The sequence below is a fragment of the Eleutherodactylus coqui genome, chromosome 2 (assembly GCF_035609145.1).
Source record: "Eleutherodactylus coqui strain aEleCoq1 chromosome 2, aEleCoq1.hap1, whole genome shotgun sequence".
Classification (NCBI taxonomy): Eukaryota; Metazoa; Chordata; class Amphibia; order Anura; family Eleutherodactylidae; genus Eleutherodactylus; species Eleutherodactylus coqui.
The window spans coordinates 316218292-316230629 of NC_089838.1; the positions used below are offsets into that span (position 1 = coordinate 316218292).

The 12338-nt window shown below is 45.7% G+C and overlaps 1 protein-coding gene across 1 annotated transcript in view; it reads right to left on the reverse strand.

The window, feature by feature from the left end:
• Positions 1 to 12338, reverse strand: part of PLPPR2 (phospholipid phosphatase related 2) — an 18128-nt gene continuing 5790 nt past the window's right edge. Inside the window, exons 4-6 of the mRNA XM_066593671.1 lie at positions 12160 to 12336; positions 5630 to 5761; positions 1 to 828 (exon numbers count right to left, since the gene is read on the reverse strand). Of these exons, the coding sequence (XP_066449768.1) occupies positions 679 to 828; positions 5630 to 5761; positions 12160 to 12336 (459 nt within the window). The 3' untranslated portion in view covers positions 1 to 678. The remainder of the gene's footprint in view (positions 829 to 5629; positions 5762 to 12159; positions 12337 to 12338) is intronic.

Below are 12338 nucleotides of genomic sequence, written 5' to 3' on the forward strand. Positions count from 1 at the left end.
CTATGTATAAGACCAGAACTACTATAATACTGCCCCCCTATGGACAAGAATATAACTACTATAATACTGCCCCCTATGTATAAGACTAGAACCACTATAATCCTGCCCCCTATGGACAAGAATATAACCACTGTTAGTAACTGTTCACATCTCATCAAGACCGCCATCTCTGGGTTCGTTCACAGGTTTCCATTTGAATTGCCGAAGACGGCCTTCAGACGTAAACATGGATGGAACCATAGGCTTCTCTTTCTGAAATGGAGACCAAAGTCCAAGTTTATGTCTGAATGCCGTTTTTGGCGATCCAGGTTGGAAACTTATGCTGAAACCCAAAGACGGCGGCCTGGATGAGATGTGAGCAGGCCATCATTCTGCCCCCTTCTGGTGAAGAATATGGAGTTGATTGGGTATAGGATATGTGTTCTTGCTGGTTGAGCAGCACAGCTTGGTGTGTCTCCCGGTAGAGGCTTGACTTGTTATATACAAATAACAGGTTGTGTTTCCTGTCATGCTGGATGTAAAATCACCACAAAAACATGAGTTGTAATATATTACAAGTTCGGGGCGAGCAGACGGCTGTCACATGTGGACAAGGTGCTCAGTGCTCAGATTTTGGCTGCTGTTCAACTTCCTCCAGCTCTTGATAGCGGTGGTGTTGGGGGTGCTTGTCCCCAGGCCTCATACTTGGCTAGATATACAGTTTGAGGGGATCAAAACATCGGGAGTTACAGGAATGAGACAAGGAGGAGGGGCAGGTGACATCGGTGGGTGAACCTCCAAGATTCTTTTAGGATGAGATTGAGGGATGATGTCACAGTTGCTTGTACTCTAGAAAATATATCAAAATAATAGACTTTACCTTCGAGCAAGAACTGGGATGCAATAGTTGGCAGATAACATGAGCCATTTAGAAGCTCACAGTAAAGGGTTTTCTGGGAGTAAACTGCTGAAGACCAGTCCTAAAGGTCATCAATACTTGATCGGTAGTGTTTGCCACTTGTGATTTCCGCCAATCAGCTGACTGAGGAGGCCATGACAATTAGGTGAGCGCTGCCGCCGATTCTCAGGCTTGTGACGTTACATTAATCAGTCACATGGCCTGAGAGCAAATCAGTTCAATTCAAGTGAATGGAATTGAGCTGCAACACCAGGTACAGCTACTATACAATGTACGGCGCTGTGCTTGGTATGGCCTGATGTGGCAGCGGTACTCACCGGAACACTGCTGACACTTCAGTCTGCTGATCGACAGGGATATCGAGTGGCAGACCCTCGTTAATAAACTACTGATGACCTGTCCTGAGGATGGGTCACCAATAGTTTAGACCTAGAGATGTGTTCACATATGGTGAATTTGCTGTGGATTTTCCACAGCAGATAAAATCCACAGCAAATCCGCCATGAATATACCCCCAAAGGGACCACTTACCTAAGACTGCTATAGGGAGACTCCAGTGAAGATCATAATCATGCAATCACAAATGCCTGTAATGCTGTCCGCGGTTTAGGAGTCACAGTAGGGCATTACTACTAATTAGAGGAATTAGACCACTGAAGAGGCTCTATTGCTAAATGAGGCTACAGAGGAGGCTCTAGTGCTAAGTGTAGCCACAGAGAGGAATTTACTACTACATGAGGCACAGAGTCAGACCTATTACTAAGTTGGGCCACAGAGGGGGCTCTGTTACTAAGTGGGGCCATAAAAGAGGGGTCTATGACCAATTTAGGCCACAGTGGATGATCTATTACTAAGTAAAGCCACAGAGGGGTATCTATTGCTAAGTTCGGCCAAAATGGGGCCTCTGTCACTAACTGGGGTACAGAAGGGGCACTTTTTACCAAGTGGAGCCAGAAAATGGAGCACAATTACTAAGTGGCACTACAGAGAGGGTACTATTATGTAGTGGGGCTATAGATGGGCATTATTAGTATGGAGGGACACTGAAAGAATGGATAACTGCAGGATGGAGAGTTTGTGTGCAGGGACGAGTCATGGCTGGAAGAAGCCTTCATGGTGGTCTGGGTGCAGATGGAGAAGAAAAATGTATGTCACCAATCAGAGAAGATGTCACCTGAGATCACTGGTGGTAACTGCACTGTAATCCTTATCACTGTGTAGGACTGGTATGAGATTGCATTATTTAGAGAAATACTAAAGCTCAGCCCTGGTATTGAACCCTTCAGAATTTTCCAGATTTCTGCTTATATTTGCCCAAAACCTACATCAGATTGTTACACCAGTCCTGAAAGTAGATTAAGAGAACCAAATAAACCAAATCTAAAACAAAAATATAAGACTTGGTAATTTATTTATGGAAGAAAATGATCCAATATCACATTTCTGTGAGTGGCAGAAGTATGTGAACCTTTGCTTTCAGTATCTGGTGTGACCCCCCCCCCCCCCCCCCCCCTTGTGCAGCAATAACTGCATCTAACCATTTCTGGTAATTGTTAATTAGTCCTGCACATTGGCTTGGAGAAATTTTAGCCTATTGCTCCTTACAAAACAGCTTCAGCTCTGTTGTATTGGTGGGTTTCCTCCCACGAACTGCTAGCTTCAGGTCCGTCCACAACATTTCTATAGGATTAGGGTCAGGACTTTGACTTGGCCATTCCAAAACTTTAAGTTTTTTCTTCTTTAGCCATCCTTTTATAGAACAACTTATGTGCTTTGGGTTGTCTTGCTCAATCACCCACGTTCTCCTGACAGATGTCTTGACAAGATGATACAACCACCACCACGTTTCACAGATGATATGAGGTTTTTATGCTGTAATGCAAACCTAATGCTTCTCATTTGAGCCAAAAAGCTCTATTTTTGGTCTTATCCTTCCACAAAACATTGTTCCAGTAGTCTTCAGGTTGTCCAGGTGATCTTCAACAAGCTGCAGATGAGCAGCAATGTTCTTGGTGGAGAGCGGCGGTTTTCTCCTTGCAATCATGCCGTGCACACCATTGTTGTTAAGTGTCTTCCTGATGATGAGAAAGGCCTTTAGCTGCTTAGAGGTTACTTTAGGTTATTTTGTGATCTTGTGGACTATACCTTGCATTTGGCATGATCTTCGTTGGCCGATCACTGCTCAGGAGGGTTATAATGGTCCTGAATTTCTTCCATTTGTACACAATCTGTCTGAGGCCGGCTGCACACGACCGGGTCGGATTCCGCATGCAGCAGCCCATAGGGGAATCCATCTCTGACCTCAGCCCTGCATACTTGATTTCTCCTGTATTGTGGATGACCGCGGCGGCTCGCCATCAGTCATTCACAGTACAGGTTTTTTTCTTTTAAATCTTTGTTTAGAAAAGGGTACTAGCAGCCTATCCGCAACGTCAATGGGACGGCTTCGATTGACTTCAATGGAAATCGTCCGTGCGGATCCTGCGGAAAAATAGATCATGCTGCAATTTTAAATCCACTTGCGGACATGCGAATGTTCTTTCAATGGGTGCGGAATACCGCAGATAGTCCACAGGGGTGACGATCGCGGATTCCGCAATCCATATTCGATCGTGTGCCACCGGCCTGACTGTGGATTGGTGAAGTCCAAACTCTTTAGAGATGGTTTTGTATCCTTTTACAGCCTGATGAGCATCAACACTTCTCCTAAAATAGGCCTCCCCTCACACCTGATTGGCATCCCATTGAGTGAAAACACTTGACTCAAATTACACCTTCCAATTATCTGCTAATCCTAAAGGTTCACATACTTTTGCCACTCACAGACATGTGATATTGGATCATTTCCCTCAATAAATTACCAAGTACAGTATTTTTGACTCATTTGTTTGATTTGGTTCTCTTATTCTATTTTAGGACTTGTTTTAAAATCTGATGTACTTTTAGTTAAATATAAGCAAAAAATATGGAAAATTCTGAAGGGTTCACAAACTTCCAAGCACCATTGTAGCCGTGCTCAAGTGATTGACAATCTCTGGTGTTCCCATTGAAGTGAAAGGGATTGCCTAAGATTGCTGAGTGCTTGAACTTTTTCTCTGCCAGGTCCCACTGAAGTGAATGGAGTGGTGATGAGCGTGCACAGCTACTGCTATCAAAACTTTGGACCTTCTGGGAACGATATCTTGGGATCAGTGCGATCCCTGCGGTTGGACCCCCACCCATTAGCACGTTGTTCCCTATCCTGGTCAGGGATAACTTGTTAACATATGAAGACCTCTGTATAAATGAAAGGTTTCTGTGCCTCTGCTGCTTTTTAGAACAATAGAAAAACATAATTGACTTCATTTTTCTATCCTTCCCAAATGATGGAAACCTTGTTAAATGGAGACCAAAGTGGTCTCCGCTTCACATATCACAAGCCTATGGTTCCGCCAAGGAGTCCACCTAAATGCAGATTTAGGCATGTGAGAGGAAACCCGAGAAGTGCAGAGAAACAAAGTCTGAAAGAAGCCTAACTTAGACTAGTTTTACGCCAAAAATTTTCAAAAAACATCCTCGTTCACTACAAAAAGTGGGGGAGCAGCTCTGTGTCACCCATGTGCTGTTTTTGATGGATCTTGTTTTTTTTTATGGTACTGGATATATTTATTTTCTCACAAATTGATTATGGTACCGTATCTGTGTAGTAAGCCCAGATCTGTTATAGATACAATAATAATTTAAATAAAGATTTTTCTTATTATTATTGTCTCTGTGCAATAAGCTTGGTTCTGGTACCATACCTCTAAAGTCCAGATATGTTATTGTAACTATGTAGTAAGCTTGGTTCTGTTACTGGTTCTATGCAGTAAGGTTGGTTCTTTTGCCATATTTGTGCAGAGGGCTTGGTTCTGGTATCACTTCTATGCAGTGAGTGTGGTTATGTTACTCTTGCTGAGCTTGGTGCTAGAGCTGTATTTATGTACAGAGATTGTTTCTGGTGCAGGCAAAAGCCACAGTAATTTGTGTGGCATTGGCCGCCACAGGTTGGCATAGTTTAGCGGTATACAATGCATTGTATCATTTATGTTTTTACGGGGGACCCCAAGTCGTGGGAACAGCCCAGGGCCCCGGTCTAGCCCATCTGCCACTGCGTCGATCTGTGTCTCTCTGGCGCCATGCTGACAATGTTCATACTGCAACTAAAGCTTCAGATAGATCTAATCTGCTGCCTGGATATTACTCTATTTTAAAAAGCAAGTTAAAGGTGGCATGGGGGTATATGGGAGTACAGAGTTATATTGTGGGTAAGGTTCGGGGGTGGCGGGAAAGATTTCATGGATCTGCTGGAGTAGTAGGTTCCAAAAGGATGTTGGGTGGTGGGTGGGCATTCTGGGGGGCTTACATCCCTAGTCATGCTGCAAGACCTTTTAAAGAGAAGCTATCTTTCAGTAAGTGGCGCTGTAGAGCAATATTCCATCACTCATTTCAAGTATTTCAATGTGTGTACCACATGATGAGCACCAGGTGGCGCATGTGTGCAGTAACAGAGAGAGTGTGCCTCAGAGAAGATACCCGGGGTATATAAACTCCATCACAGCCGCCTGTGATCTGATTGTCATTTCAGGCCACAGAATATCTTCCTCCACAGATCATAGGCAGAGAAGACATTTCTGGCACCCCTCTAGGTCCCCACATCCCTCTAGGAGGGACCCATGTTATTTATACACCATAGACCGCTTCCCTGCTTACCTTTATAACACTTAACTTTTCACATGGTATAGGTACAGGGTTTTCGGCCTCAATGACCCCTTCCTGCTCTTTCTGAATCAGGTCACCCTCTTCTGCTGAGGAACTTCCAAAGTTATTCAGCACACAGGTTACCTGAAATTAGAACAGCCAAGAGAGAAGTTTTAGTGGAGACGTCTTCACTCTACCTTGTGCCGATTTCTGCTCCTTCTATTCTCTGGCAGGGGCTGAATAAATAGACAGGTCTTACCTACAATCTATCTTCACTATACATACCTGCAATCAGGGCAAGGGACCTGCAGGGGAGGAGAGAGGAAGGACAGAGTGCTGACAACATTGGTGGTCTAGTAGTAACCCAGAGGGTCCTCCAGAATAGCCACACAATCATTGTCCTGTCTCACCTGCCTATATGCTTCAAGGAGGCATAGGAGGTGCCTTACATCAGAGGAACCCTGTTTCTCCCCTTTCTTAGCTAAAAGCTTGGCAACAGCTGGTTGCTAATTGGCTGTATGTCATGCCCTCACTGATTGTACAGGAGGTTTGGTTAGAGCTCAGAGCGGGAAACTGTAGTGTGAGCCGCTATGCTGAGAGGGAGGAGAGGAGAAAACATGCGGGAGCAAGGCAGGAAGTGAAGGAGGAGTCAGAGCAGTCTTCAGTAGCCAGTCTGCGTAGGAGGTCGTCGTCGGAAGACGTGCAGGGAGGAGGTCTACAGTGCGAGCAGCTGAAGCAAGCATTTCTCTTTAGGGAAGCCAGGATTCACTAGCTCCCTAGTCTTACCGGTAGTGTGGAGGGGGAAGGTTGAAACCGTTCCACTAAAACACAGAGTTACACAAAACCAGTGAATTCAAAGCCAGGGGTAGTAAAGTGGCCATCTTAGCTCTAATTTCAACACCTGCATAATCTACTTCCAGTAACCCAACAGATAACTAGGCCTGTGGGAATTCACACTGGGTAACCTTCCAAGTTCAAATAGAGAGAGAGAGCGTTGAAGAGGAAATTGTATTTACTTGGAACTGTAAACTGTACTGTTTGCTATTATTCTGCAAGACTGCCACTGTTAATGGTACCGTGTTTCAACTATGTTAAAAACTGAAGTAAACTGTGCACTTCCTGTTTGCTAACCAAAAGAGCTACCGGGACTCGTGCAAAATTATTTCCACCAGGAGCCTGGAGATTTCACAGGGGGTTGCGGTACGCGTTTCCTGGTCACGTGATCGTCGCTATGCAATGGATAACAGCGATCACGTAAAAGTTTAAAAAAGTTAAAGTTTCGCCTCCCATCACGGATCCGATCCATGAGGGGAGGGTAAATTACTTACCCAAGGCTTCCGGTAATGTTCCACGATGGGATCTTTATTTGCAGACCTTTCTCCGACTTTGGCGCATGTGCCCCTTGGCAAAATGGCGGACGCAAGCGCAGCAGCTGGGGAGGGCCCAGGAAATTTAAAATCTCCTTGCTCCTGGCCACTAAAGGTAGCCGAGAGCCTGGAACAGTGACCGAGGGCAGCGGTGATCAGTCCCCAGTCACATGATTGCTGTTACCCAATGGATAATAGCGATCACGTAAAAGTTAAAAACAGCTGAACTTCAATGCTTCTTTCAGTTTGGGCCCTGTTGTGCATGGAGACAGAAGATTAGGGCCACAATGGGTATATTTCTGAACATAGGACAAACTGGGATAACCATTTTGGGGTGAAATTCATATGTGTGCTGTATGAAAAAAAAAGGTTTTTTAAATGACATAATTGCCAAAAAATGAAAATCGTAATTTTTTCCTTCTGCTTTTCTTAGATTCATTCAAAAACTGTGGGGTAAAAATGGTCAGTACACCCCTAGATGAATTCGTTAAGGGGTCTAGTTTTCAAAATGGGGTCATTTTGGGGGGTTCTCCATCGTTTTGGCCGCTCGAGGGCTCTACAAGTGGGCAATGGGACCTAAAACACCTTCAAGCAAAATTTCTGCTCTGAAAGCCACCGACTGCTCCTTTCGGTTTGGGACCCGTTGTGCATCCAGTCATAAGATTAGGGCCACAATGGGTATGTTTCTGAACACAGGACAAACAGGGGGATCCATTTTGGGGCACAAATTTTCATTCATATGTACTCTACAAAAAAACTGTTTTTAAAATGACACGATTGCCAAAAAAATTAAAATCGTAATTTTTTCCTTCTACTTTGCTTAGATTCATTCAAAAACTGTGGGGTCAAAAAACAGTACACCCCCAGAGGAATTCGTTAAGGGGTCTAGTTTTCAAAATGGGGTCATTTGTGGGGGTTCTCCATCGTCACTAAGGGGTTAAAGGGGTACTTTAGCTCTAAATAACTGATGACCTATCCTCACTTTGGGTCATTACTAGCTGAGTGGTGATGGTCTGCTGTCCAGGAAGCATGCCAATTAGCTATTTGCTGGGCTGCTGTGTTAGAGCTCCCACCCACTGGCGATATTTTCTCCACTGCAATGCGATTCTAAAGTTAAAGTCTCGCATCGCAGTGCGAGAAAACAATCGGCATCACACCGACATATCGCCAGTCTTTTCAATGGGGCCAATGGTAGCAGCGCTAGCCCCATTGAAAAGAGATGGAGAATGCCGGGGACTTCTGCCACAGCTGTAACAGCTGTGACAGCTGTAACAGCTGTGATAGCCGTAACAGCTGTCACAGCTGTGGCAGGAGTTTCCTTCATCCCCGCGGGGACCGCGGGCATGAAAGAATTCTCTGCCACAGCTGTCACAGCTGTCACAGCTGTGGTAGAAGTCCCCGGCATTCTAATCCATTGCTTTCAATGGGATTGGCACTGCTGCCAATCCCATTGAAAGCACTGCTTTCTGCAAGCCATGTGGAATGATTATCAGGGAAGGGCTTGAAATATAAGCCCTTCCCCGATAATCTGCCAAAAGTGTGAAAAAAAATTTAAAAAATCATACTCACCTCTCCTGCGCTCAGCCGCGTCCTCCTGCTGGCTCCCCGACACTGCTATGAAGCTCTTTCAGCAGTCGGGGATTTAAAAATCCCCGCCTACTGAAAGGGCTGTGCAGATTGGCTGAGGGCTCAGCCAATAGCAGCTACTGCTTAGCTATTGGCTGAGCGCTCAGCCAATCACACATAGCCCTTAGCTATTCATTCATGAAGCTTGACAAAGATCTGGCACTCAGATCGAAACGTTGCATGGAGGAATAAAAACCACGTTGGATTAACTGCTGCATCTTTATTGCTGCCACGACTTCATCCTTGAAAGCAATAGAATAGAATGCCGCGGACTTCTGCCACAGCTGTCACAGCTGTGGCAGAAGTCCGCGGCATTCTCCCTATACTTTCAATGGTGCTAGCACTGCTGTCGCTAGCCCCATTGAAAGCACTTGCGATATGCCGGTTCTATACCGGCCTCTTTCTTGCGCTGCGATGCGAGATTTTTCTCGTGCTCTCTCAGTGCAAGAAAGAAAATATCGCCAGTGGGTGGGAGTCCTTAGTGTACAGAGTTGGCAGCATATTACCCTCTACATGCTGCAGTGGCCTGGCAAGATATTGCAGACACAGTTCCCATTGAAGTGAATGGGAACTGTGCTTGCAATACCATGGCAGGCCATTGCAGAGTCTATGGAGCTGTGTGTTTCTAGCACACATCAGCTCTGTGTGCCAGCCCTGCCAAATAGCTGATTAATGGGGGTCCAGAGTGGCAGATCCCCACCGATCAGCCAATGATGACCTATCCCGCTCATGGAGCCTATTGACAGGGTAAGGACAACAAGCAACAGTGCTAAGTATCTCATTAACAGCAGGGGCAGGCACAATGGGGACATTATTACGGCACAGTATGTCGCCACTGCGACCGGTGTATTTTATCGGACAGCTCTAAAATGTATAGTATATGGCATATTACATTGTGTTTTATTAGCATCACAGGGCACTAGGTCCACCACTAGCGGATATTGGAGCAGATCACCACCCACTACCCTGACTTACCAAGCCATCTGTACAGAGGGGGTCCAACCCTAACAATAGTGCCAGGGGCTCTCATGACTGTGTCCCTCCGTCACGTGAATAAGTAGATCATTCTCGAAATTTGAGTAGATTTAATGCTATTATAATGCCCTAGAAATTAGATCTCCACGTAATCTCTCCAGCCGAAAACTGGCACAAGAACAGACGGATGGTATCTAAACTTGGCCTTTCACAATAAGTCAACATTTTTGAAAGTCAATAGTACAAAATGTGACCCTTTATTAACAAGAGGTAATAATTACCAGGACTGCCTGGGGCCGGAAAATATATGAGAGTGGAGCTAAACGGCAAAGTCTGTTGCACCATGGGATGTGGCACATAGCATCATGTTACATACGGATGGATTAAGATACACATTGTCACACCGTGTAAAGGACAATACAAATAGTATGTGAATGTTACAGGTGGGATTAAGAAAGGAGAAGAACCTGAAAATCAGGACGGATTGCACAGGCTGGAAAGTGACATAAAAATCTGATTTAAACCATGTCTATGGCTTCTCTCCTGGTATTACTGCCCATTCTGTAATAGTGCCCGCCAACTAACTTACCCCTCTTGGTGGCCGCGGCATGCACTTGAGGCCTCTTTCTGGCAGACTCCAGTCTCCTGTGTCTGCACCTAGATGTGGCTCCCATCGGAAGGCCACACACACCTCTAAAGGGCCAGACAAGCCTAACGTCTCATTCCCCTGCCAGTCACTGTAGACATCTGCCTATATCAGGCATCCTCCTCCTGTGGACTGACTTTGGCTTGGCAATTCTGTTTCTATATCCACTCCTGATTCCGGCTTGTTATCCTGACTATGGCACTGTCTGCTGCCTGTCCTGAGCTTTGGTCTGATCTACAACTACATTTCTGTCCAGTGCCTGTCCTAAGATTTGGTCTGATCTACAATTACACTACTGTCTGATGCCTGTTCTGAGCTTTAGCCTGATCTACAACCACGCTACTATCCAGTGTCTTTCCTAAGATTTAGTTTGATCTACAACTGCGCTACTGTCCGATGCCTGTCCTGCGCTTTGGCCTGTTCTCTGACTACGCTACTGTCCAGTGCCTGTCTTTATCTTTGGCCTGATCTACAACTACGCTACTGTCCGATACCTCTCCTCAGCTTTGGTCTGATCTACAACGACGCTACTGTCTGATGCCTGTCCTGAGTTTTGGTCTAAGCTTTAGCGTGATCTACAACCACTCTACTGTCCGATACCTGTTCTGAGCTTTGGCCTGATCTATGACTGTGCTACTGTCCGCTGCCTGTCTTTACCTTTGGCCTGATCTACAAGTACACTGCTGAAGTGAAGAAAAGCGGCAGCATCCAGGTTTACAAAAATAGAAGTCAATCTTTATTGTCCCATGACATCAGCAAAAGACAGCAAATGCAGTACAAGTACACTACTGTCTGCTCCCTGTTCTGAGCATTAGCCTGATCTACAACTACGCTACTGTCCAGTGCCTGTCCTAAGGTTTTGTTTGATCTACAACTACGCTACTGTCTGATACCTGTTCTGAACTTTGGCCTGATCTCTGACTACACTACAGTCTAGTGCCTGTTCTGAGCTTTAGCCTGATCTACAACTACGCTACTGTCCAGTGCCTGTCCTAAGATTTGGTTTGATCTACAACTACTCTACTGTCTGATGCCTGTTCTGAGCTTTAGCCTGATCTACAACTATGCTACTGTCAGGTGCCTATCCTGAGCCTTGGTCTGATCTACAACTATGCTACTGTCAGGTGCCTGTCCTAAGATTTGGTCTGATCTACAACTACTCTACTGTCTGATGCCTGTTCTGAGCTTTGGTCTGATCTAAAACTACGCTACAGGCCGATGCCTATCCTGAGCTTTAGCCTGATCTACAAGTACGCTACTGTCCAGTGCCTGTCCTAAGATTTGGTCTGATCTACAACTACTCTAAAGTCTGATGCCTGTTCTGAGCTTTAGCCTTTAGCCTGATCTACGACTATGCTACTGTCAGGTGCCTATCCTGAGCCTTGGTCTGATCTACAACCACTCTACTGTCAGGTGCCTGTCCTGAGCCTTGGTCTGAACTACAACTACAACCAGTGACTGCCCTAAAATTTGGTCTGATGTTCAACTACATTACTGTCCGATGCCTGTTCTGAGCTTTGGCCTGATCTCTGACGATGCTACTGTCCAGTGCCTGTCTTTACCTTTGGCCTCATCTACAACTACACTACTGTCCGCTGCCTGTCCTAACCTTTGGCCTGATCTATGACTACGCTACTGTTTTCTGCCAGCCCTGACCTTTGGCCTTATTCATCAGGCCAAACCTACTCTCTTTGACTAACCTTCTGTCTTGTTCTCTGTGCGGCTTTATGCCGCCTGCTGACCCGAGCTTTTAGACTATGCGTCTGTTCACACCCTCAGGTACCAAGCCTAGGCCTCTAGTAGGGTCAGCCGCCACAATACTGGGGATGTTTCTACTCTAGAATCTAGAGTAACAGTCTGGGGACCCCACAGCAAAATCCACATCCAGACTGGTGAGGTTAAAGGGTGAAGACCAGGATAGCTCTTACCAGGAAAACAGCGATAGCTGCTCCAGTGATGGTGCCGGCAAGAACATCTCTCCAGTGGTTACGATACTCAGCCACACGCAGCAGACAGAGGAGCCATGAGGGAGACAGCAGTGCCAGGCACAGTGAGGGCTTCACTAGCCGGGAACCCTTCACTTTCAGAACGAGGGTGACATACATCT